The sequence below is a fragment of the Halichoerus grypus genome, chromosome 9 (assembly GCF_964656455.1).
Source record: "Halichoerus grypus chromosome 9, mHalGry1.hap1.1, whole genome shotgun sequence".
NCBI lineage: Eukaryota > Metazoa > Chordata > Mammalia > Carnivora > Phocidae > Halichoerus > Halichoerus grypus.
In genome coordinates, this window is record NC_135720.1 from 76776742 (window position 1) to 76804674 (window position 27933).

The window sequence follows — 27933 nt, forward strand, 5'->3', positions numbered from 1 at the left end:
CAATTTATAAATACCCAAATTATCTACATTATCTGTTGTATTTATTTTAATAAATCCTTATTAGTAGCCTTTTGTGTTAACTGAAATTAGTATAGAAGCATCCTACAAAGTTAATAGCCAGCATGCCTACAATAAGGCCAGATATCGCCTGAGCCGCCATATTTCTTTTTGACCACATGTTTTTAAACAGCCATTGTTCATGAAGTATATACACACACGTGCGTGTGTGTGTGTGTGTGTGTGTATGGGGTGGTGGTTGGCATTGCTCTCTTGGGATTTGAACTTACAGCATAGAAGGCCAGCTTAGCTGGCCTTAAATTCACTTTGGAGGGCAGAAGGGAAAAGGGGATGAATGGTATACGAAGAAGGAGGACGCTGTAAGATGATGATGAAATTTGGAAGCAAGGCTTATATAATCATTTATTCTTTTCTCATCACTTACTATGTGTAGGAATAGTTCTGGGCTCTGGGGAGAGAATGAGTGCACTTGGTCACTGCCGCCTTGCTTGGTATCATGGTCTGAAGGCATGATCTGTGATCTGTCAGAATCAGGCCTAGCTGGCACATAGGGAAGTCAGAAAAGCCCTTCTTCCTATTCTTATCTTCACTTCTTTTACCTGCACCACAGTCTTGAGTTGTAAGATTCTATTTTTAGAATATTTTGGCTGTCACCATGTGGAGTTGATGTGTATATTTTCAGAGAGTATTTGGATAGGTAGACTAAAAAGGGCATCAAAGACTAAAAATTCATGGAAACTGGAAATGTTTTTAAGATAAGTCCGTGAGTCATCCTGGCTTGCTGAAACTGGAGGCTTGTGGGAAGGGACATTTAACCCAGCTCAAATAATCTGGGGTAAAAGGTCTGTCCCAGGGAGTTCTAGGTCCCAGAGGAGCATGTGTCTTACAGTATATTTACATTAGTATTATTATTTGTCACAGTCAATGTATAGTCTTTAATCTTTGTTATTGTCTAAAATATGTTTTGTTTATTTAGCCTAGCCTGGAAACCTAATTATCATTTTTAATGTTTCTTTGAGAAAAGACACTCTAAATTCTAGGCAGCTAATTAAAGACAAATATGTGGAACATCAGCTCCTAACATGGGATCTCCCTTAGCTAGTGTTTTCAGTGAGGTCCTAGAGTTATCCTTCTGTCTCATAACCTCCCTGAAACCTCTAGGAGGTCCATACCGTTTTAGGGTTTTTTTGGTTTTTTGTTTGGTTCTTATTTTTGATGGCACACTCTTGGACTTTAATGTCTGATACTCTTGTCTATTCCCCAGCAGCCTCATCACAGAACATCCAATCACAGATGAAATTACAGGAGGGTAAAACAATGCAAATTCTAAAACTGGTGCCAGGACACAGTTTTATACAGTTAGATTTTTTGGCTTAGGGAGACAAGGTTTTAAGAATTACATAGGTGATTATATCAGACTGTACCTTTGTGAGCTGCAAAGAAGTAGTCATGTTTTTAAAATTGAAGTTGTTAGTTTTTTTTCTCAAGTCACATGATAAATGTCATTAGTGAGTGATTTAATATTAGTAACCTAAGTATTATTTTAGGATTTATTGAGTCATTTATTATTTCAAATTAGACATTTAAGAACATAGAGAAGTGTTGTGTGACAGAATCTGTCTTTTCTCACTGTAGATGGCTCTTTTTTTCCTTTTCATGATCGGGACATTTCTTCTTTTAAAAATCAAGGTGTTACTGTTTTATTTTCCCTTGGAATGAGAATGAATTCAAATACATTTTTAAAACTCATCAGGGTTTTGATTTTTAGAAAAGAGGAGGAAACACATGGCCTTTCAAAACCAAGTTTCCAAATTTCCTTTTTAACCTGGTCCTCTGGTATATCCTTGTCCATAGACCTCTAGCTCCAGCCAGCTGGATAACTCCCTCTTGAGTAAAACATGCACATGTCTATCTTTGTTTTTTTTTGTCACACTGTTCCCTGTGCCTTCACTGCCCTTTCTCCTCTCTATTTCTCCAGGAGCCCTCCTTCACAAAGCCTTTCTTGGCCATGTGCCCTGGAGCAGTTCATTCCTTCATCTGATCCCATTCCCTTTAGCAATTGCTTGTGCACTTCCTTGTGCCATTCCTTCTGTAACTCCATTGTCTTGACCTATTTAACCTTTTTTATTATTTACCCCTTTACTCTTTGTATTTTTATCCCCAACACTAGGGAGTGCTCTTGGATTTGTTGATTTGATATGTATCAAGAGATAACCCCCTTAATCTAGCATAATTTCAAATAGTGATATATTCTGGTTGCTAAACACTGATAAAGTTTGGTGCCACACCAGATTATAGGAAGTTTTTTTTTAATGCTATTTATCATAAGTTAGCAATAAATTCAACTGATGTTGACTATATTTAATGAAGGAATCAAACCATTAAATCATTTATTAGCACAAAAGAGTTACTTTCAAGAGTTATAAAATGAGATATAATTCTCTCTTTCCTGTCAATGCAGAAGTATTGTGGTGAGTGTGGAAGTGAGGAGGGCAGCATGAAATAAAGAAAGGAAAGAACACTAGACGGGATTTAGATGACCTAGGCTTCAGTCCTAGGCTTTAGTTTCACTAATTAGCTTTGAGAGTTTGGACAGGTCCCTTTGTTTTTCCAAACTTTTTTCATCTGTAAATTAAGAGAGTTGAATTAGGTAATCTGTAAGGTCTCACTGGACTGTTAAATTCTGGATATACATGAAATTTTAAAAAATTCTTTAAATAGGTCAAGCAACTTCAAATAAACATACATCGGTCAGTAATTTAAAAACCTCACTCTGCAATAATTCCAATCTTTTCCAACAAACCCATTATTAGTGTTGCTAAAATAGAGCAAATAACAGATTCACATTTAATCATTTTTACTTTCTTATCTGCTCCATAAGAAATAGGTAAAGGAATAGAAAAACAAAGGGATATAGATATTTAAGGACCTACTTTGACATAGCACTGTGTTTGTTGCCATAATACTGTACCTGTTTAATTAGGTATTTCTTGAATAACCAAGAGTTATCTATTTTGTCAAAAATAATAGCAATAACTTTAAATAATTAGGTTATTATATATTATGTATGTAATATACGTAATTATACATTACATTTATTATGTAACATACAGCTTCTGAGGATGGCTTGTTATGTGGTTTGGGGCAAGTTGTTCATGATCCTTTGGGTTTCATATTGCTACCTGTACCCTGAGATAGTTGAAACTGTATCATCTCTTATGGCCACTTTATTGAGTCCTCATAATGTCTCCTAAAGTGGTGGCTTAAATAGTCTAAACTTAATCTTACTTTATATTTTTTTTCTACAGAAAATGCAAAATTTTATCATATGTACTTAGAAAAGATTTTCAATTATAGGCACTTTATGAGCATTTCTAAAATTTGGAAGTATGGCTTAAAATTCTTATAAAATTGCTACAAATATATAGGTCTTAGAGTATGGGGAAAACAAAAGAAATTAAATAATTTTGGTATAAGTATGTTCCTTAACCAAATGTTAATTTAAAAAATCTTGTTTTTGTTATGTATCTTTCTTTATGGAATATTGTCATTCTTAAATACCTCTAAATATATTTTGTGATTGCATTTTACTTAGAATATAAGTCTTGGAATTTGAAAGGCAAATGCATTAATCCACTGAAGGAATCAGTTACTCCCTGTTAGGTGCAATCACAGAAAGGCATTTGTAATTTTGAACTGGAGTAGTCAAAGGAGTAAGCTTTGTTTTTATTTTTATTTATCAAATGAAAACTTAAGCACAGATATATATTGTTAAAGAGTTTCATATAGTTTTACACACCCATGTTCCTAGAAGCATTATTAACAAGAGCCAAGAGGTGGAAAATGTCCATTAGTGAATGAATGGATAAACAAAATGTCATGTATACATACAATGGAATGTTACTTAGCCTTAAAAAGGAAGGAAATTCTGACACGTGCCAAAACATGAATGAGCCTTGATGACTCCACTTATATAAGGTCTCTAAAGTAGTGTAATTGATAGAAACAGAAAGTAGAGTGTTGATTGCCAGGGTCTGTGGCAAGTTGTTTAGTTGGTATAGAGTTTTAGTTTTGCAAGATGAGAAAGTTCTGGAGATTGGTTGTACAGCAATGTGAATATACTTAACATCACTGAACTGTACACTTAAAAATGATTAAGCACGTTTTACGTTATGTCTTTTTACCATAATTTTTTAAACATTTCATACAAAATTAATATAGTACCTCTAGACATGATCTTTCGTTCATTGGTAAAACAGTTGATTCTGTGAAAATGAGTAAAGGAAAAGCTCATTGAGAATGGATTTGGGGGGGGCACCTGGCTGGCTCAGGCAGAAAAGCATGCAACTCTTGATCTCGGGATTTTAAGTTCGAGCCCCACATTGGGTGTAGAGATTACTAAAAATAAAAAAAATAAAATTTTAAAAAATGGAGTTGGGAAGTTCTGAAGGGGCAACTCTCAGGCATGTACCACTTGTCACAGCCTATTTACACACTCCAACCCACAGGAAGAGGCTTACCTTAACACCCCACCCAGCAGGAGGATGATTTTCTCCTGGCCCAGCAGCAACCCAGCTAATTAAAAGTTGCCACAACCCAGAACTGTCACCCTCTTCCAGTGGATCATTCTAAATAACCCCTGCCAGCTTGTTTTTCCCTCTATTAAAAGGATGCTTTCCTCATTTGTTCTCAGGACTTGCCTATGGCTCACCGTGGTTTGCATGTCCAAAATTGCAGTTCCTCTGCTATCCTCCCATAAACTCATTTTGCTGGTAAACTAACTGGCTAGTTTATTTTTGTTGACAATTCTTTTATTGTTTTTTCAGCTTACAGTAAAATGGCTTTATAAGGAGAATGCATAGCTGTTGCCTAAAAAAGTACCTAATGGCTAGAAAGTAGCAAATAACAAGGAAGACAAACTTGCCTTTGTTTTTTGCTTTACACTTTTACCAAGAACTTCACAACCGTGGAAGATAGGCCTGGCAGGCATTGTTATTTTCATATCTTTAGAAGTTTCTGAGAGTCATAGAAATTAAGTCACTTGTGGATGAACACTGTAGTGGAAATGGGCTTAACAGGTTGTTTTGTCTCTTAGCCCAGTGCTCTTGTCTCCCCATCACACTAGCCAAGCAGGAAAGCAATAATCAATTCTCTGACCTATATATTTTCTCTGACTTTACCTTATCTTATACTGCTATCTCATCTATATAGTATCAGTACTTTGAATATTAAATCTGAACAAAGTCATAATACCACCAGAGGTAATCTAAAGAAAAGCATCTGAAATACTCAAAGGTACTGTAAGGGCTGTTGTATGAGATTAAACTAAAAAGTGATATTTATTTATATAAATTTATATGTTTAAATCATATATATGAATATACATCTATAAGGTATAAAAAATGGTATTTAGCCTGAGAAGATGAAGTTGACTTCTATATGATGGAGTGGCTAGGACAAAGAAAGTATATTCAAAGAGAATTATGGAAATGTTTGCCAAATTTCACAGTGTAAGAATCTGAAACTATTGGTAATTGGTGAAAAGGAAAAAATTCAGGACCAATAGTATTTTACCCATTGGATATTTCAGCTTACGGAACTGTTAGCATAAGAAGATTATGGCCACAGTTCCCATTAAAACACATACACACTCGGGGCGCCTGGGTGGCTCAGTCGTTAAGCGTCTGCCTTGGGCTCAGGTCATGATCCCAGGGTCCTGGGATAGAGCACTGCATCGGGCTCCCTGCTCAGCGGAGAGCCTGCTTCTCCCTCTCCCACCACCCCCCCCCCCCACTTGTGTTCCCTCTCTTGCTATATCTCTGTCTGTCAAATAAATAAATAAAATCTTTAAAAAAAAAACACATATACACGCTCCAATGGTGTCTGCAGTCTTTTTTTTTTTGGCTAAAAGGAAACACCATTTCAATTTTCTTAAATCCTTAAGATCATTAGTGGCACTAAGGGGGATGTTTGGACTTTGAACTCCCAGATTAGTACAGGGAGGAAGTTTTATGACTGCTTTTTCTGAGAAGTCAAACAAAATGTGAAAATGGGGTGAGAAGGAAACCACTTATCTGCATTTTATCTTGGCTTCCAGGATGTGAGGCATCATTCTTTTATATCAAAAACACATTTATATGATGACATAATCGTAAAATCCCGTTCATAGGGAAAAGGAAAAAAAATGCCAAAAAGTGGGGGGATTTGGGGCAATAAGAGGTCTGGGAGAAAAATACACAACTGACTCTTGAATAATGCAGGGATTAAGGAATGCTGATCCCCTGCACGGTCAAAAATCCACATATAACCTTTGACTCCCTCAGAATTTAACTGCTAATAGCCTACTTTTGACCAGAAACCTTACCATACATATAGTCAATTAACATACTTTCTTATAGTATTATATACTATATTCTTAATGATAAAGCTAGAGAAAAGAAATGTTATTAAGAAAATCATAAGGAAAATACATTTATAGTATTGTATTTATTGAAAAAAATTCAGGAATTTAAGTGGCCCCCTGCATTTTAAACCCATGTTGTTCAAGGGTCCAAAATATGTATATATATATGCCTTATATTTTTTTAATGATGGATTTAGATATAATCTGCACATGGTGAAACTCACTGTTATTTATTGAGCTTCTAGTGCAGGACCCTTATGGACTATGACATCCTGTAGTGTGCATTTTATACACCTTATTTAATGTTCATAGCATCCCCATAAAGTAGGTATTATTTAATCATTCCATGATGCAGAAACAGACTAAAAACTACACAGCTGGAAAGTAATGAAGCTGGGACCTAATCCAGATCTTTCACCTTCCCACATCAGTGACCTTTTCCTAATGCAGGACGGGTTCCCTGTTCATACTGTTTTACTGTCCAGTAATAATAGCAAACATTTATTGGATGCTTACTAAGTGCCAGGGACTATATCTAATGTTTCGCATGTATTACCACATTTGATCCTCATACTCCTTTGGGCTGCATACTATTATTCCCTTTTTCCAGGTGAGTGAACTGACTTTTCTTGGATCTTCTCCATCTAGTACTAACCCTCCCATATTAAACTCAGAGTAATCACTCTTCAGTTTGTAACACTTTTTGATTCACTCAGCTCATCTGTGTTACTGTCTTTTCTCCTTTGCAGCTTCCAAGTCCATCCCTATTTATCTGCTCTCTGTGGGAAATTTTATCATTTCTCTCACTTTCTGCCTTTATCATGATCTCTGTTCAGGCAAACTTGGAACCAAAATTTTTCTTTCCTTTTTTCTGTTTTTGAACTCCTCCATCCATTCTTTCAGGCTCTTAGGTGACTGTAATACTACTGAGTTACATAAAACATTTTTGCCCTCTTGTTCTGCTTTCAGGCCATTTCCCCCCTTATCCCCTCAGATGCTGCAGCTTACTCTTGCCTTGCTGGAAAGGACCTCCATTCCTCCTGTCTGCCCATCACTCACTGACCTCTTGGTCATTTTTTGGCCTAGCCTCTGACTGGTCCACCCCCTGTAAGGGCTGCCCTTTCCTTTCATTCATCCAGGCAGTCTTTCCAGCTGAAACCGTCATCCTCTTTCCTGGGGACATAGGGGAGGTTAAAGCAGAAATTTTCCCTGCTCATCACCCTGACTCAATAGGAACTGACTGGACTCTTAATCATCCACCACCTTCAGAATCTGTGCTTCAGTTCTAGAGCATATCTCGGTTCGTTACCTGTCCATTGTATCCAGTTGTGTGAAGACCCTTTCTCCTCTACTTCTGCCTTTTTCACCTCACTGATACCCAAGATCTTACCTGGGGTGGAAAATATATTATACATCACATTTTAGACTAGAACCTAGAAGAGGCCTTATAGTGTCATTTGGTTTATCCCTATTATAGAGATAAAATCCTTCTCAAACTCTTCTTGACAACAGTTACCTACGTTTTTCATTAAAAATTTCTCCTAACAATGTTTGAGGGTGCTTGTATACTAGACATTGTTACAGATACATTGAGGAATAAGGACTGTGGCTCTGGCCCTCATGACCTTTATAATAAATGGAGGAAGGCATTGAATACCTCCTTAAGAAAAACACTGCAGTTTCCCTTTGGGGGAATCTCTAGTGTACAAGGTGACATTGACTGTTATTTTTCTGTAGTCAGTAAATGGAAATGGATTTTTAACAATATCACTTGTATATTAGTGGCTAGTAGAGAGATATAAAAACATGGTGTTGATTTTCAGCTTTTGGTTCCAACATAGCAAAGAAGGTTGAATAATTTTGGAGAATAATATATAGTACATACTTCTTCATGTCTTGAATATACTCCTGAAGCTACTCAGTATCTCTAGTTGGTTGTTAGGCGTGTGTTTTTCTTTTGTTTATAGCAGGTTAAATAGATGTAGATATTGTTAAAAGAAAAAAAAAGCGAGTTACTCATTCAGGTAGACTCTAGGAACAAATAAAACAAGCTTTTATGACTGGATTATATATTATATAAAATAGGACCACATTTATGAGTAGACTAGAGCAGTTCTTCTTAGATTTTAATGTGTAAATCACCTGGGAATCTTATTAAAACACAGATTCTGGTTTAGTAGTCTGGATTGAGGCCTGAGATTCTTTATTTCTAGCAAGCTTCCGGGAGATACTTTTCTGCTGGAGTACTACATTTTGAATAGCAAGGGAATGAAGGATTCTTAATTTCTTTGATAATCTCCTACTATGTATAATATGGAAAAAGAAGAATTAAAAATGTTCTTAAGCTATTGATTTAAAAATATATTTAAGAAAACCAAACAATGGCATGCATTTCTATAGAACATTTAGTTGTTTTTTTATCCCAACAGAGATTTTCTACATCTTTTAGAAAAATATTGATCAATAACTCTTGCTCATTTTACCTGAATCAAAAGGGCAGTTGAGAAATGTCTCCAATATCTATTTTCACAGTAGTAGTTGCCATAATAATATTTATTTTCTAGATACTTTGTGGCCTTCATTCAGTTTGTTAATCCTCAGCCATTTGCTGGATACATCTACTCTTGCAAGCCTTTGTGGCTATAGAAATAATAATACTGCCCCTGCCCAGTCTGTGTGGGACACACTTAAACATACTAAAAGGACAGTTGCATGATATGATAGAGGTAATCATAGCGTGCGTTGAAGGTTTCAAAAGAAATACATATTCAATACGTTTAAGTGCAAAAAAGAGTTAATGTTGGAGGGGCTTCTTACAGAGGGCTATCAATTTAAACCTCAAAGCAACTCTGTGGTTTGGATAATCTTATTACCCACATTTTACATAGGAGGAATTGTGGCTCCAGGAGTTTCAGGTCCAAGCCGTGGGGCTAGCACATGACGGATAGACCTGGAATCTGGTTGTTCTTAATTCAGTTCCTGTCTCTTGCCCCTCTACCACACTCCCTCTGTTCCATGTGTCTTCTTAAGTCATTACCTGACTAGGATTATTTCCTTGTGCTTACTCTTGTTAATTCTAGGAATTTGGATGTCCTAAAAATTAAAAATTTTACTGATTTTTCTTTTGGGAGATGATAACTACCTTAGACTACTTAGGGGATAAAGTTCGTTCTGACTGGCAAACACACTGAATTTTAAAAAGCTTTAAGAAAAATCAGCCTTTCCAAAACAAAAAAGAGGTCTGTTAGAGATTTTTTTTTTTTTTTTTTAAATTTGAGACAGAGAAAGAAAGCGTGAGTGGGGGGGGGGGGAGGGACAGAGGAAGAGGGAGAGAGAAACCTCAAGCAGATTCTCCATTGAGCATGGAGCTCGACGCAGGGCTCGATCCCAGGACCCCAAGATCATGACCTGAGCCGAAATCAAGAGTCGGGCGCTCAACCGACCAAGCCACTGAGTGCCCCAACCTATTAGAGATTTTTAAGGAAGTTCTTTTAATATACATAGGGATAATTTGCTGTAAGAATTAATTACATTTGTTTGTATATAAGTAGAGGTTTCTAAAGGACTTGGATTACTTCAAAACTATTGGATTACAAGTATTATTTATTAAAATCTGGTTTATACTTTCTTAAAAAAGAGTGTTTTTTTGGTTTTTTTTTAAACACCTCTCTAAGTAATTCAAAAGTCAGATTTAGGCTTGTTATGTATGAGCAATACATTATAGAATGTGCTCTTTTCTCAGTATATGTTATAAAATGTTCTGTTTTCTCAGTTTAAACTCTTATAATTGTGGATGGTATTTTCCCTTTAATTTGGTTAAACTCTTGGAAAAGAGGATTTAATGGTTTGATTATTGTCAATGATAATGACAGTGCCAACATTTATTGAGCTCTTATTCTGTGTCAGGCACCATACATTTAGCAATATCTTATTCCTCCCAGCAACCCTGTTATCATCCATAAAGCCAGAGACTTACGTAATTCACTCAGTGTATTTACCTAGTAAATGAGAAAGCTAGGATTCTAATGTTGGTAGACTGACTGGAGAGTCAATATTTGGAACCTAGATAACTTCTCTAGATCAGGAAGAAAAGGCCTAGAAGACATCAAAGGACTTGACTTTTAATGGGAGGGGCTCAGATTATTCCTGACATAAGACACACCTGTGTGAAAATGTGGCATGGATGGAATAGGGTACAGCGAAGGAACAACTTTGTGGCATTCTTGTGTGCTACGACTTTTACATTTAATCATCACACATCAACCCTGTGAAGTAGTTATTTCCTCATTGAAAAGAAAAGAACAGGTGATTCTCCATTTATAATCATCAATTACCTACCCCATCATTTTGAAGACATTGTACTCTCTTGCTCCCCACAATGTTATTTTCTCTTTTTCTCTGCTTGCTTCGCTGCCATTTCTCCCACTCTTCCCTTAAGTGTTCCCCAGGGTTCAATCCTTGTTCATTTTCCACGTGCTCTTTCCCTTGTGACCTCAAACTCTCATGTGATTTTCATTACCAGTGACTCCTCCATGTGTCTGCAGTGCTGGGAGAGCCTCCTGGATACCTCCACCCAGCAGGTGTCCACAACTACTTCAGACACAGGATGTTTAAAATTTCACCCAGTCATCTCTCCAGATCTGTTCCTCTTCCTTTAGGCTCTGTCCTGGATCCTGACTTCACCATCTGCCACCAGCCATGCCAGAATCTAGGACTAATCCTGAACTTTTCTTTCACTCTTAACTCTTACATCCATATCAGTCACCAAGTCTGTAGATTTTACTTTCATATCTGCCTATCTTGACCATCACCAGTGCAGCCCTCTAAATTCAGGTTTCCATAACTTCTGCAATATAGTGGTGTCCAAGCTGGCTGCCCACCAGAATCACCAGAGGAACTTTGAGATCACAGTCCTGGGCCCTATCCACAGAGATTTTGATTCAGTAGATCTGGGGTGGGGCCTAAGAATCTACACTTTCAACAAGCAGATTGTTCTTATGTGGGTGGCCCAGCAATATAGAGATGTTTGAGAACCACTGATCCAACTGGTTTCTCTGCCTCTTGAGGTCTCCTCTTCCCCTTCAGTCCATCTCCCATCGTTTCTGCCATTATCTTTTAAAAGCTAAATGTGATCCCCTGTTTTTAACCAATTAAACATCTCCCCATTATCTACCAGGCAGATTCTAGCCTCTTCGGCATAGTTTGTAAGACTCTCCCAGGTCTGCTCTGACCCATAAGGCTCCAGTCACCGTTCTTTGTAAGTATCTGCTACCTCAAGCCTGCTTAGTTTCCAGAATAAATATGTTACTTCTTGCTTTGGGGCTATTTATACATATGGTTCTCTCTGCAAGAAGGCCTTCCTCCTCTCTGTTTGGCAAATTCCTCTTCCTTTTCTTCAAGAAACAATTTAAATGTCTGTTCTTGAAGTCCATCTTGTCCCCTCTCACCTGCCCTACCACTGTTCTTAAGACTGTCCCCTTGTCCTTACGACTTACACTTATCATCCTGCAAAGCAATAGATTTTTTATGTCTGTCTCCTTTTTCTAGTAAATGAGTTTTGAGAAGCAAGAACCAAATAACCTCCCCCAAATCACTTAGCTCAGAAGGGGTGGAGAGTCTGACCTGAAAGTCTGTTCTATCTGTCTATCATGCTGTGTGATTTTAAGATACAGATCAGGTTAAAAATAAAAACCTGTTGGTGGAGGGTATTTGAAGGAAGCCCCACTTCAGATATACCATTTTTCCTCCCACTTGTATAAAGGTATAATTTACACATAATAAAACTAACTCTTTTTAGTTAACAGTTGTGAGTTTTGACAAACACAACTGTATTGTAACCATGTAACGATGTAACCATTACATGACCATTACATACAGTTGTGTAACCATTATATGACAAACACATACAGTTGTGTAACTATTACATGATCTTTATCATACAGATAAAATTGTATGATTAGTGAACTAATGTTTGTAAATAAATCAATCCTACTTGGCATGAGCATTATGAAATAATCAAAATGTTCTAAATGGAAACGATTTCCTGAGAAAAAGTTACCCCTTAAGGGTCCAGAAGGGTTAAGGTAATGTGTCTTAGTAATTCTTATTATTAAAATATAGTCTTTTTTTTATAACTAAAGAACATTTATTCATTTTTCACTGACTTTATCTTGAGCATGTAACTAAACTGTCTCTACCTCCCCACCCCAACCTGAAGAAGGGTTAGTACAGTGAATGTTATAAAGCAGATATGAACAGTTTGAAGGACTGGAACCAAGATTAACTGACAAACAACTTCAATCTAAATTATCATAAAAATGTTTAAGTAAAAAAAAAAGGGGAGGGGAAGGGGGCAATGGGGGTTTCAGATTGAACAAGATCCTCATATTTCATCTAATACATTCAATCCTGGCTAGAGTATACCAAAATGGAAACAGGATTACTATAATACAGAACTTCCACTACAGCACACTGTACACACCTGTGTTCCAAGCCCACCCCCATCCCCCTACTGCTTCTAACTCAGCTATTTCCCGGCCTGTTGGGCCTGCCAACGAAGGAGCACGTAGATCTTCTCTTTAATCCAGTCTTTGTTATAGGGCTGGTATGTCTGGGTATCAGCTCGGTAAACAAGGCAGCTGAGGTCTGCCAGATCATCAATAAAATCAAACAACTGACTGATATCATATGTGATATAGGGGCTGTTGGGATTCATTCTCTTCAGATGTTCTTCATACATTTTACAAACACCTTCCATGGATTCATTCACAGATATATAGTCAGCATAAGTTCTGCCTTCCGGCCTCTTGGTAGGCTGTACCAGCAAAATGGTGTGAGACATCGCGCCAAACCCTCTCGCTGCAGCCTCTTGCTCCTGAACTTATTTTCTATAATACTTAGCTTTAGGTTTGCTTAAATTTAATTTAAAAGGAGGATAAGGAATTCATTGCCAAAGAAGACAGCTCTTTCTACTTACGGAAAGACCCACTGCTTAGAAATTTTCTGAATTTAGGTGTAATTCAGCTTCCTAAAACTTCTTCTCATTGGTTCTAATTCTACACTCTAGAAATAGAGAATAAATCTGAGCTCTCTTTAGGTCTTTTAGCAATTGATGAGGCCTCTTTCTTTTCTCTAGGCTAGACATCCTTAGTTTTTTCCCACCTTTCTTTGTGGCATGGCCTCCAAAGCATTCATGATCCTAGACCAGCTCTGTCAGATGCAGCACCTAAGAAAGTGTGAGACTTGGTGTATCTCTTGTCCTTTTTTCTACTAAGGGAAATTTTGTAGGTCTCTTTTATTTTCTTTTCCTTGAAGAAACATGATTGATAGTCACAGTTCTATCTTAAAATATCACTTATACCAATAATTGAGGAAGAAATTGATGGAAATTGTCTCCCTTAAAATTAATGGATGTGAAGACTGAGTGGTACTGGAATAGCTGCTGGGATACCTGAGGCTCTTGACTTCTCTGAACCTCACTGTTAAGTTAAAGAGATCATGGAGCGCCTGCGTGGCTCAGATGGTTGGGCGTCTGCCTTCGGCTCAGGTCATGATCCCAGGGTCCTTGGATCGAGCCCCACATCGGGCTCCTGGCTCAGCGGGGACTCTGCTTCTCCCTCTCCCTCTGCTCCTCCCACTGCTCATGCTCTGTCTCTATATATATCTCTGTGTCTCAAATGAATAAATAAAATCTTAAAAAAAAAAAGATAAAGAGATCATATCTAAATCTAAATCTAAAATTCTACAGCCCTAGTTTAGGTAAAGGTTTCCATGTAATGGCTTAAAATTGTTAATAAGCTCAAAATAAGGGCAAAATCACTAACACATGAAGGCATAAATATGTTAATAAACATAGTAATAGTTACAAAATATAGGACAATTTGACAAATAAATCAACTAGAGTTAATTTATATTTGTGCCATATTGATCCCTCCCCCACCCCAAAGCGTTGCAAATAGAGAATTCCTAAGAATGTTATATAAAACCCATTTGAATCTTGGTATTCCTTGATGACAGAATTTGACTTCAGTGGTGGAAGGAAGAATAGGGTTTCAATTAATTGTTTTCTCTCTATTTTTTTTTCCCCTAATAAATTCATGATATGGAATCCTATTCATAACTGTGTAGAGGGCGCCTGGGTGGCTCAGTTGGTTAAGCATCCACCTTCGGCTCAGGTCATGATCCCAGTGTCCTGGGATCCAGTCCCGCGTCAGGCTCCCTGCTCAGTGGGGAGTCTGCTTCTGCCTCTGCCCCTCCTCACTGCTTGTACGCTCTCTCTCTCAAAAATAAATAAATAAATAATCTTTAAAAAAATAACTGTAGAATTCAGATACTGACAGTATACTGGAAATATGTCTTCTTTTTACTCTAATGTGCATAATCTATATTTGGATTCAGTTTAACTCAAATTTAAGTAAATTAAGAAGATTTAATTTACCCCTGAAATATGTTATTTGAAACAAACAAAACCCATAGAAAGAGAGATCAGATTTGTCCTTACTAGAGGTGGAGGGGAGTGGGGAGTGTTGGAGGAAGGTGGTCAAAAGGTACAGTCTTCCAGTTGTAAACTAAATGAGCACTAGGGATATACTGAACAACATGATGACTAGAACACTGCTGTATGATACACAGGGACATTGTTAAGAGTAAATCCTAAGAGTTCTCTTTACAAGGAAAACATTTTTTTCCCTTTATTCTTTTCTTCTTTCTTTTCTTTCTGTTGTATCTATATGAAGAAGATAGACGTTAGCTGAACCTACTGTGGAACTCATTCACATTATGTGTAAATCAGACCATCAAGCTGTATGCCTTACACTTAAACAGTGAAGTTTGTCAATTATGTCTCATTAAAACGGGGGAGGGGAATCTAAGCAAATACACACATCTTTCTTGAAGAAAGGCAACATGTAAAAATATGTTATTGAAACATTTGAGTTCATGAAAGGCTGGATAATACATTATTTTAAGGTTATATAAAATATATAAAGCTTCAGTGTTCATGATTTTCCTTTACTGTTCTAATTCCACAATTCCACATCTTTTTTCTTTTTTCTTTTTTTTGGGGTCAAGACTTGCGGGGGGACCTGTTATTAATGGTAAATTTTCATATCATTGTATGACACTATTGTGACTCACTCATTCCCTTTAAGTGGAAAAGGGAACAAGTAAAAGAAGCATGGATATTTGAATCTTGTCAGAAGTACTAAAGAAAAATTTATGCATATTTAGAAAGACACAAATAACTGCAAAGACATGGAGAAATATCATGTGAATATCATCGTAGGATGGCATTGTGATGCTGTGCTTCAGGTAGCTGACAGTTACTACAGCTTCCATAATGCTCATTGGAGGCAGAATTTTTGAGAGCGTTCTGACCCTGGTGAGCTGAAGGGCTAATTTGAGAAAGAGATGGTGTGTGAACTGTGGCCTTTTATAGGCTGAAGACAGGGTTTTGTTGAGTAGATGCTGATTGAATGCATGACTTGCACTGTTGGATAAAGAAATGGGGGCACTGCCTTTTTTCCCTGGAGAAAGCAATGAAGTAAAGACACTGCGCGCTTTATAGAGAGAGCACACATGTACCCCCTAAATACTGGATTGAAGTGTTGTTGACATCAGGTTCAAGTTGTATGCCAGCATAAAGGAGGATCTGGGAAGAGCTGTAGGAAAAGGTTGCTTTATGAAGAAAACTGGAATATCAGTAAATGTACTGTTGGATTTTATTTGAAGGGTTAGAGAATAAAGGACTAATATGAAAAAAATTACCCACTCATCATTTATTCATCAAATAAATGTTGTTTAAGCACCCTGATAAGCCTTGCAGTACACAAATGAGAGACCCAGACCCTGCCTTCAGGGAGATTACATTTTCAAGGAAAGTCACAGGACAGTGTGATGAGTGCCGTAGTGGTTTAGAAATGTGCAGGAACTTGCGTGCACAGTGGGTCCCCTGACCAATGAAAATTGCCCATTTTTTGGATCCAGTTTTCCTCACCTTCAATTCCATTCTTCCTCCTAATTATCATTTTTAAAAGTAACAATTTTCAGAAGTTAAAAAAAAAAAACCTAAAGGATTATCTAGTTTCTTGCTACTCAGAGGGTGGTCCATGGAATATTGACATAGCATCAGTTGGAGCTTCCTAGAAAATGCAGAATCTTCCCAAAAATGGGCTGCACCCCAGACCTACTGAGTCAGAACCTACCTTTTAACTATGCCCCTCTCCCCTGTGATTTTTTTCTCATTCAAGTTGGAGAAGCACTAACTCATTCCCCTTCTTTCCAGCAGGTTTTATAGATGAAGGGATGAAGACAGATTGTGCCCTTTAAGTCCTCTGCACAGTAGTAGAGCTGATACTAAAACTCAGCCCATCTGTTTACTGATAGAGTCTAGAATGTCTTTTCTAATATCTCTGTTATTTCTTATCTACTCCCCTCTACCTTTTTACTCTTCCGTTGGCCTCTGTTAGTGTTGCATATTGTCAGATCTTCAGCTTCTTACTCATGTCTCTTCCTCTCACTGTCTTTCTTAGTTCTGTCTTTAAACTTCTCTGTTGAAGGAGAGAATGGCATGGGCTAATCACACTATACATCAAAAAGGATGAGCATTTTTATTTATTCTTGATTTTGGGAAAATTTTTTACCTGTTTCTCTCATTTTTTTCAACTTGTTGCTCAGAACTTACTTTGAAGTCAGCAGGAATTCTGTGTGTGATTAAGAGTGATAGAATTGGGGCGCCTGGGCGGCTCAGTTGGTTGAGCAGCCGACTCTTGATTTTGACTCAGGTCGTGATCCCAGGGTCCTGGGATCGAGCCCCACATTGGGCTCCGTGCTCAGTGGGGAGTCTGCTTGAGGATTCTCTCTCTGCCTCTCCCTCTGCCCCTCCCCCACTCGCACGGGCTCTCTCCTTTCTCTCTAAATAAATCTTTTTTAAAAAAAGAGTGTGATATAATCTGTGATATTAGAAATTAGAATCTCCTTACTGATGAATTTATATTCCTCTCTTTGTTACATGGGATTATTTTATAACAGAATCCTTTTGCTCTTTGTATCAAACGCATGGAAAAAACTGTCTACCCTCTAGTTTCTGGATAGGAATAGGAAGCCGCAGCTACTCCTCTAGTTCCTGAAGTGAGTAGAGCAGGGCTTTAGGATTTAGGAGTTTGTCTTAAGTTTTTTTCCTATAGAAAATAAATATCTAAGTAGATAAATACCCCATGTTTTAAGGTGGACTCTGTCATAGAGAGATACATAGCAGGATAATATGACAATAATAAAGAAAAGCAAACAATCAGTGATAAGACCATAGTGGTACAATGCCTTCAACAAAAGTCAGCCACTCATCTTTTAAGCCACACCCTCTCATAAGAGGATTATTCTCTCTTGTCATGTAAGTGTTTTAGTTTATTTTTAACTCTGGAATATGTTTTGATTTGAGTGACAGAACCATAATTTCCATGAATAGATAGATAGTAAGCCTCTCCTGTAAACTCTGAAATAAAACCAGTTTTTGTTTTTTCTTGTTTTCATATGTGTTTTTCTTCCAAGTCACTAGCACATCTTTCTAACAACTCTTATTTTATAGAAACATAGTTAATGTCACTTCCTGACTTTGGAGACTGTGTGATTAAACATTGTTCCATTTCTGTTTCTTTCCTTTTATCTTATTTTCTATCAATAGTGTATAGAAACAGACTAATTTTAAGTAAGATATTTTGAAACCGAATTATCTAATCCAGAGCTATTCTGCATATATAGTTTTAGTAAAGCTGACAGTTTAAATGGTGGGACATTGTAATGAGAAATTAAGTTAAATTCACTTAGGCTAGGTCTTAGGAACTGACTGAAAGGTAGGATTTTTTGTTGTTGTTGCTGTTTTAAAAATACATTCTTTTCCTCAGCATAGAACATAGAAGTGTTTTTGCATTACCAAGCATAAACTAGACATTAGATTCATAACCTATAAAATGCTGTTTAAGTTTCAGAAATATAAATTTCAGTACCTTTTTATAATGTATTAGAAAACAAATTTTTTTTAACCCTATATATATTTCATTATCATTCTTCTCTTAGAAATGTTACTTGTGGCGGAACTCTTATTACAAAATTGATTCAAGGTTGCATATTTGAATATTAAGGACAGTTGACTCATTTTAAATGAAATATTTACACACATATGAGGTAAATGCTTATAGCTTTAGAGAAAAGCACATAAGTTGGTTATATTCATGGCTAAATAGGCTCTTGCTATCAAAGAAAAAGAAAAATGTCTTGAATGTGATGATTTCCATTTAAAGAAATCATAGAACTGTAATCCCCCTAATTTTTACCCCAAATATAACTGTACTCTTGTCCGCAGTATCCAAAAATATTCCAGGGAATGGCTTCCATTGCTCTACCTCTTCAGTTTACTATTCTTCTCCTGCTTTAGGCAAGGAGGGCGCAGCTTCCAAACTGTACTGATACATTTCACATGTTTAATATGAAAGACAAGTTTCTCCTTAAAATATTTATTTTCTGTCTATGTAGTCTTTCATCAGCTTTTCGTGCCCAGCTTGTCCTATGTTTATAGCAAGGTTTATTTCTGGTCTTTGTTCTCTAGGTCTCTATAAAACTTAATGTGTGCTGTATGTGATGAAACATTATTTTCAAAAGCTACTCACAAGAATTGGTCTCATATCTTTGGTTTTAATGTCATGTATTTTTGTCGTGACTCAAAGAAAACTGACCCGCATTTGGTCAAATTAGGAAAAAAGCTAAGTTGAAATATTATAATTCCTAACACGTTCATTCCAAACAAATTTATTGTTTAACGAATTTAATGTTTTGTTCTCTCTAGATAAACGTGTGGAGAACTGGCCTCTGATGCAGTCTCCATGGCCTACACTTTGTATAAGTACGCTTTATCTCCTGTTCGTGTGGCTGGGTCCAAAATGGATGAAGGACCGAGAACCTTTCCAGATGCGTTTAGTGCTCATTATCTATAATTTTGGAATGGTTTTGCTTAACCTGTTTATCTTCAGAGAGGTAGGTTTAACTAAAGTCACCTTATTATTCCCCAGGGTTATTGAAAATTAAGAAATTAGAATATGTAAAAACCATCATTGTATATTGTATCCCAAGATAACTGTTGTCTACTCTAAAAGTAAATTTTACTTTATTGACATTTTTTATGTTTGGATAACAAAAATATGAAACATTTGGAAAGTATAGGACAGTTGTTTAAAATGGAATGTTGAAGCAGACACACTAGATTCCAAAATAACCGTTATTAACTGACAGTAGAAGTAATTTAACTTTTCTGAGACTTATTTTCCCCATCTGTAAACTGGGGATAAACACCTGCCTTCTAGATCAGAGATAAGTGAAATAATTTTTTCATAGTGTTTGGCACATACTAAGTAGTCAGTAAATAGTTGTAGCTCTTTATTTATAATTCTTAGCAGTTTCAGGTTTGGTCATATTTTGATCAAAATATGCAGATGTAAAATACTGATTTCGAGTTAAATCCTATTACATAATATCATTGTATTTTGGGTTGGAACAAAAATGAGGTAACTGTTATACACTGTTGCTGCTAATCATCTTGTACTTTTCTGGACTCCAGCAAATTCTCCATGACATTCTGAAAAGAAATCCTAAAGGTTAGATTGACATAGGCATTTTTTAAGTTGTAAGAGTGGAAGGAATTTTTTTCCCAAGTGGAAGGAATTTGTTTCCCAAGAGATTCCTCATTAAAATTCTGTATGAACCCAGAGAACTGGGCTGGTGAAATGCTAGGAAAATAAACACTACTCTCCTTTAAAAAAATCTGTAATTGACAACTTAGTCTATAGAATCTCAACTTCATAAAAACTTTAATTTATTTGGATACTTTGACCTCATTTGTTAGATATAAACCACATTGGATCAAGAATAGAAATCAGTGCACCTGTTGGATCTGAGTCATGGTTAATCAAAATTTCTCTTGATATAATAAAGTAGATAAGAGTTGAAGTCTCAGCCAAGAGTTACATGTGATTTTTAATTTAGATTTCAATTTTAGAATAAATTGACACACAGCAAATTTTAGAAACTCCCAACACATTAAATGTTTAATGAATTTCAATTTTTTTTATATAAAATTGCTCTTTAAAATAATTTGAAAGGTTGCATGTTGTATTTAGTGTTTTTAAATTCCACATCTACTAAAACTTTATTTTAAATATTATTCCCCTTTTTTCCAGTTATTCATGGGATCATATAATGCAGGATACAGCTATATTTGCCAGAGTGTGGATTATTCTGATAATGTTAATGAAGTTAGGGTAAGTATATTCAAAATACCATTCATCAGTAGAAATGGGTTTAATTTTATAATCCCCACTCTGAAAAACATACTTTCATAGAGTGGTAAAAACGTATAGGATTGTGTTGAGTCAGTAAAGCTATGCTTTTCTTTAAAAGTACATAATTTAAAATGTTTTCATAGCTATAGTGTCCTATTTGATTGTGTGAGAGTGAATATGTGTTGGATTACTAGAATGCAGTACTTAAGAACAAAAAATTTCCATGTTTAGTGTAAAGATGATATTTTGGATTTTTGTGTTTTGGGTCAAGAATAGAAACTCATAGAGTAATTCATTTGTTAAGAGTCTGAGGAAAAACAAATGTTGTATAAACTATGTAATGTTTAGTAAGTTAAGCATAGCACAATTTGTATAGGTATAAACTCAGTTTTTATTATATTTGCAGAAAAATAAACCATTGGTAATATAATGTTATATTTTACTTTCTGGTCACCCTTGACATACAAAGATTTATAGACAGATTTCAGTTATATACTGTCTTCTTTGTTGTTTGTACATAGGACACACATCATAGAAAGTAGGTAACATAAAAAATGTTGAGTTTAGGTTACTCTTATAGTTGGGTTCTTGTAAAATATTTTAAAACATTTACAGAGGTCACCTCTCACTGGATCCTTGGATCCTTAATCTCAGCATGTAACGTAATCTTTCTGTACCATCTGGTGTCTTAATTAGAGCCTAGGAAAAGAAAGGACTTATTCATGTAAGTAGGATTATATTTATGACCTAGGAAATATTTGTTATTTTTGTTTGTTTGTGTGTTTTAATTTACCACTTTAAAGATTTTACTGCCTAATACAAAGTACTGTGGTTAGGTATTTATTTTGTTGCACATGTTAAAGTGAGAGACCAAAGCTAACAGAGACCAGTTGCTACACAAACATACTTGCAAGAATATCTGAGGTATAGTATAGGCTAAGCATGAACAACTGAAATACCTTTACAAAGTAAGTATCTTGATTTTTCTGCCACATTGAAAAACATAGCAGTATGAAGGTATTTATAGCTCTGTGTTCAGCAGTTTGGTACTTCATGACATCTATCTATGTAAAAGACTAAAAATTTTCTCTAAATCGTTGCCACTGGGTAAATATAGATTTGGAGTCTTTCTTTCCCATCTTTTCCCCATGGATAGATGCCTAGGTTTCGCACCTACTTAGGCAAAAATGATTCCGTGCCTTGTACATTTTGTGCAATAAAGATTGTTTAGGACTAACTTAACAATAAATAGAAAACCATATGATAGTGTCACTCTGGTATTTGTAACATGCTTTTCCTTTCTTTTTATAGATAGCTGCTGCTCTGTGGTGGTACTTTGTATCTAAAGGGGTTGAGTATTTGGACACGGTGTTTTTTATCCTGAGGAAGAAAAACAACCAAGTCTCTTTCCTTCATGTATATCATCACTGTACAATGTTTACATTGTGGTGGATTGGAATTAAATGGGTCGCAGGGGGACAAGGTGAGTATTTTGGGACATACCTGCATATATTAAATTATGTATATGTGTTGGGTGGAAAAGTAATGAGAAGCTGGAAATTTGACTTGGTCTTTAACTTGCTTGCATAGTTAATTATTTCTGTGTTAATTTCATTTTAAAGAAATATGAAGAAAAAAAGAAATTTGAAGAAAGCAAAGTTTTGGCTTTTTATCTGTGGCTACTTAAATACCTAAAGATTTGCCTCAGAGATAAGCATAAACTAATCTTAAATGTAGCAAATAATTTTTGATGGGGAGCAATTATAGTGGTTCTGACTCAAAGGATACTGAGCTAGGGGCACGTGGGTGACTCAGTTAAGCATCTGACCCTTGATTTCAGCTCAGGTCTTGATCTCAGGGTCGTGAGTTCAAGCCCTGCAATGGGTTCCACACTGGGTGTGGAGCCTACTTAAAAAAAAAAAAGAGAGAGAGACAAAGGATACTAAGCTTTAACTTCTCAGTTTGAAGCCTCCATCGCCAGTCCAAGCCCAGAGCCCACTCTTGCTCTAAAATGGGCCTTAAATGAACCTGTTGGTTCTTACTCAAAGGAAATTGTAAATAGCCTTGTTAAAGAGGATCTGAATTCACAGTTTGGTCAAGATAGGTCTTCAGCTTTTCAGATGCCTGTAAATTGAAGATTATTTACATCACTGAGCTGGAAACAGACTATTTCTCTGTTGGGGACCCAGGGTACAGGTCATTATAGTAGTACAGTTTGCCTTCTACTTTCATTTAAAACTGTTTAGAAACCTAAGAAATAAGTACTATTTTGTTGTTGATACGTGTATGTTGATATGTTTATGTTGATATGTTAGTATGCCATCTGAAGGCAATAATGAGGCTTTAAAAATCTATTTTTTAAAAGGTCCTTTTTATTTTATTATTTTTTAAAGATTTTATTTATTTGGGAGAGAGAGAGAGACAGAGTGTGAGAGGGGGGAGGGTCAGAGGGAGAAGCAGACTTCCCACTGAGCAGGGAGCCCAATGCAGGGCTCGATCCCAGGACCCCAGGATCATGACCTGAGCCGAAGGCAGATGCTTAACCGACTGAGCCACCCAGGCGCCCCTTATTATTATTTTTTTAGGTAATCTCTATACCCCACGTGGGGCTTGAACTTACGACTCCCACCAAGATCAAGAGTCCCATGCTCTTCCAACTGAGCCAGCCAGGTGCCCCATTAAAAATCTGTTTAAACAATTATATGTACCATGACTTTTTTCCCAAGAATAATAGCATGGAAAATAATACAGGCAATAGTTTCTGTATTATGGCATACTTAAGTCACTGGGGTACTCCATTTGGAAACTTGCCACTGTGAAAGCCCCTTGCATTTGAAGAACACTCATTTTTATTTATATGCTAAAAGCCTGAGTCTAAACTTTAAAAATACCTAATGTGATCTGAAGAGAAGTCTTTTCCATTATTACTACTTTACAATTTTTATTCCTAATCTGTACTCAAGATTAAATGTTAGAAAATAATGTGGATTCATTTATTTTATGTCCAGATGGCTTATTGCCTACTAAAGTTTTCTGTACCTTATAATTCTGTTTTTCTGAAGCATTTTTTGGAGCACAGCTGAATTCCTTCATCCATGTGATTATGTACTCATACTACGGGTTAACTGCGTTTGGCCCGTGGATTCAGAAGTATCTTTGGTGGAAACGATACTTGACCATGTTGCAGCTGGTGAGTTAAATGCTTCTAAAGTTGCTTCTGGCGAAACACTGCAAATATTTGAATTTACTAATTTTAAGGGCTAAGTTATCCTTGACAATTTCCTGTTACAAAGTTGACTTTCTCTGTGCTCCAGCTGTGGGAGTTGAGGCTGCTTGGCTCTGAGCTTCTTGTTCATAGACCTAGTTGTCACTGCCACTAATTTTTTTAATGTTCTTAAAAGACTAAACACAACTCTTGTCTAAGAGAAATGTTCTTTAAAAATATCTGTGAAATGGATGAGTCAAGATCTAAGCACACCGTGAAGTACATAGACTCATATATGACCAGAAAAATAATGTAAGTTCTCTGTCAGGTGATTTTTTTTAACTTAAAATGTTATTATTACCTCTCTTCATCCTGCTCTTGCTTGAATTTTGTTTTCTATTCTATTTTTCAGTCCTTGTTAACAGATCCCATACATTTAGGATATAAAAGTTGAAGAGAAGGCACACAACCAAGGAAAGGGTGGGATAAAGGAAGGGAACAAAGACAAGAGAACTCCTCTTAATTCTCTAACACACAGTCCTAGAGAGCAGAGCTAGGTATTCTCAAATCCTAGCCTTTAGAGCAGACAATTTTCAGCACATACCCCTCGTGGGACTTCTTGTAGCGTCTGGGTACCTCAGTGAAACATTCAAGCAAGGTGCTAGCCCAGTCATCAAAGTGGAAATCCACACCAACCTGGTCGCTGTTCTTCAAGCCTTGGAATTTATTATAATTTGCTGTAATGATAGCATGCGCACAATTTATCAGTGGGATCACATTTGGAAATGCTATTCATCTCTGCTTTAAGTTGCTAAACAGCTGGCTGGCTGAACAGGAAACACAACTTTTGGGGAATGCTGGGTGGGAAAGATTCATTTGTAACTAAAATGCTACAGGAAACTTCCTCCAGTTTTTGTGCAAGCTGTTTATATAGTTGGTGTAATTCATTTCTTTCAGTAATTAGAAAATGGGCACAAGAAAATGAAGAGATGACAAAAGTCATCTGAACTCTTTATATCTAGTCCTCACTTGAGCCTCCTTGAGTGATGCCATACTTAATCACACATATATATGTAACCCTTTTGGTGACTTAGGTTCTAAGAACCATTGTCAAATCAACAGTTCTTAAAATCTGGATTTTTCCATGGAAAATTTAAAGTTTTTTAGTCTGATCTAAATTTGGGGCTTACATGGAATAAATGAATTTAATCATATTTAATATAATAAATAATATGGATAATGCTATGCTTAAAAGAAAAAACACAATTGCCCATTCCAAATAGGATGTCAGTTTCGTGAAGAGTTGAATATTTCTAAGCCAGAAGTTCTCACAACAGTTAATCATGTAAGTTAATCTTGTAAAAAGTTAACCCTTGTTAACACTGTGGAATTCATAATTCTTATATTGAGAACCACTCATTTATTGATATATTGGAATTTCAACTGATTTGCCTTATCTGAATTACAAAGCATCTTAATTTTGGCTTTTCTTCTTTTAAAAACTTTTAAAGTTGAAAGTGAGTCTTTTTGCACTTGTTCTCAAATATCTACTAAATTTTACAAAAAAATCTTAATTTGTAAAGGATAGTGTTAATTCATTTAGAGAGGGAGAGAGAGCGAGCACATGGGGTCAGGGGGTGGGTGGGAGGATAGGAGAGGGAGAGAATCTCAAGCAGACTCTGCACTGAGCATGGAGCCCTTCACAGGGCTCAATCCCATGACCCATGAGATCATGACCTGAGCTGAAATCAAGAGTTGGACGCTTAACTGACTGAGCCTTCCAGGTGCCCCAAGGATAGTGTTAATTCAAATACAGTATTACCTGTGTGCTATTTTGTAAGAAATAAATAATGAACCCTTTCGATAGGTTCATTTTTAAAAGTATATTTACCATTCCACTGATAGTTTTGTGGAAAAAAATCAGTCTAAAATGTGGGAGGAAAACAAATATCAAAAAGAGTGTATGGTACTATTAGTTTATTCTCTTAGGCCATGGATATTCCCTCTCATTAATAACATCATTCAACATTATCCAACAAATACGCATTGAGTCCAGACCCTGTGTCAAGGACTCCTCATGGAGCAACACAGAGCCATACCCTCTGAAGTTATATACTAGTGGGAAGATGGACAATCAAGAAGTTAAGAAGTCCAGATAGTTTTGTTATAAAGAAAAAAGCCCACACCAAACAAAAGCCCTCATTAATGGGATTGAGAACACCAGCTGGATGGAGTTCCTTTGTCCTAGCTGGCAGAAAGCCCTTGCTGAGGGGATGACATCTGAGCTGCAACCTGGTGGATGAGAGGGAGCTGGAGTCTATTGAACTTTGGACAGTGTGGCAAGATTCGGGCCTATCTTAGCTAGATAGAAGATTCTGATGTTGTTAGAAGTTACTTACGATTCCTACATTGTTGTTTTGTTTTTCAGGTTCAGTTCCATGTGACCATTGGACACACAGCGCTGTCTCTTTACACAGATTGTCCCTTCCCCAAATGGATGCACTGGGCCCTCATTGCCTACGCGATCAGCTTCATATTTCTCTTTCTTAACTTCTATGTTCGGACATACAAAGAGCCTAAGAAAGCAAAAACTGGAAAAACAGCTGTGAATGGTATTTCAGCAAATGGTGTGAGCAAATCAGAGAAACAATTAGAAAATGGAAAAAAGCAGAAAAATGGAAAAGCAAAAGGAGAGTAAATTGAACTGGGCCTTAACTGTTGTTGACAGTGAGGAAGTTCCCATTTCATATAAAATTTCAGGGAAAACAGAAGCAAATGAGGGTTTGGAGGTGGAGAGAAAAAGGCAAATGTGCTCTATGTCTTAGTAACCTTTAGATAGAGTAAAGTGTTAAATACAATGCCCGGATGTTTTATTTATGAAGTTTTATTTTAAACATTTTTTTTTTATTAGCCTTGATGTTGTCCAGACCAAAGCAATCATTATGTGACTTTGGAGGCTCTCCCTCTGTTCACATCCATTTGTCTAAAGCATGAGATTTTTCATGTATCTTATATACATTCTTCAGTCAGATGATCACAGAAACACAGTATGAATTTTTTGGCTAAATTAGTATTACCTACTGATTACAATCAGTTACCTTACATTTTCTGGTCCAAAGCTGGAACTGTAGATACTTTAAAATTTGCACATTTGAATTCATTTGCTGACTGGAATGGTCGAATCTCTCCACCTCTAGTCTGAATATACCCTTTTGGTTGTAATTAAATTTAAAAAATCTGATGATCTCTGTTGATTCTTAGAGGCTTGATGATGATGGTGTTGGTGAAAATAAGAAAGAATTACAGTAAAATCCTGTTTAGCGACCCAAAGGTCACCATGACTTGCGGCACAAATCACTGTGGGAAACAATTTTTGTGATGAAAAGGCAGCCTTTCAAAATACTCCTATTACTATCAGAAATATATTATGAAAATTAAGATTATTGTCTGATTGGAACATGAAACAACTCATCTTTATTAGTAACATCATAAAAGAGCTACATTTATGTGCTGTTAGAAGAGAATATGTTGATTTTTATCAGGCTTTCCTTGTTTTGATTTGTGGCTGTTACCGACTTTTCATATGTGGAAATATACCTACCTCTGTTGGAAAGAACATTTAAAATTAAATAAATTTTAATTAAAAAATCAAGGAGTCCTCTAATGTAAATTTCAATATTAACTTTCGAATCCGCTAGTATTTTTTTGCCTTTTTTTTTTTTTTTTTTTTTTACAAATAGCATACACCCAACTTTTCTGTGAAACTATCCTTCTCTTTCAATATGTTTAGTTTTGGAGTGATATTTTCCTTACGACAAAGTTGCAAGATCTTATTTATTAACTAGATATGAAGTGTAAACCCATTTTGGTGCAATATTCTTGACTCCTTGGTGCTAAAGATCATTAAATTTAGTGTGTGATTGTTACATGGTGTTCATTGTTAAGACACAAAATGAATAAAAGTAAGAGTAGTCAGAACCAGA

At 36.3% G+C, this 27933-nt stretch overlaps 1 protein-coding gene and 1 pseudogene across 2 annotated transcripts in view; one reads left to right on the forward strand and one right to left on the reverse strand.

The window, feature by feature from the left end:
- The window catches only part of ELOVL4 (ELOVL fatty acid elongase 4), a 31276-nt gene extending 3674 nt beyond the window's left edge, over window positions 1-27602 (forward strand). For both annotated transcript variants that reach the window (XM_036073153.2, XM_078055053.1), the window contains exons 2-6: window positions 19257-19444; window positions 20644-20724; window positions 22057-22228; window positions 23808-23935; window positions 26379-27602. In XM_036073153.2, coding sequence (XP_035929046.1) covers window positions 19257-19444; window positions 20644-20724; window positions 22057-22228; window positions 23808-23935; window positions 26379-26648 — 839 coding nt within the window. In that variant the 3' untranslated portion in view covers window positions 26649-27602. The remainder of the gene's footprint in view (window positions 1-19256; window positions 19445-20643; window positions 20725-22056; window positions 22229-23807; window positions 23936-26378) is intronic.
- Window positions 12596-13285, reverse strand: LOC118523541 (enhancer of rudimentary homolog pseudogene; annotated as a pseudogene).
- Window positions 27603-27933: the final 331 nt, after the last annotated feature.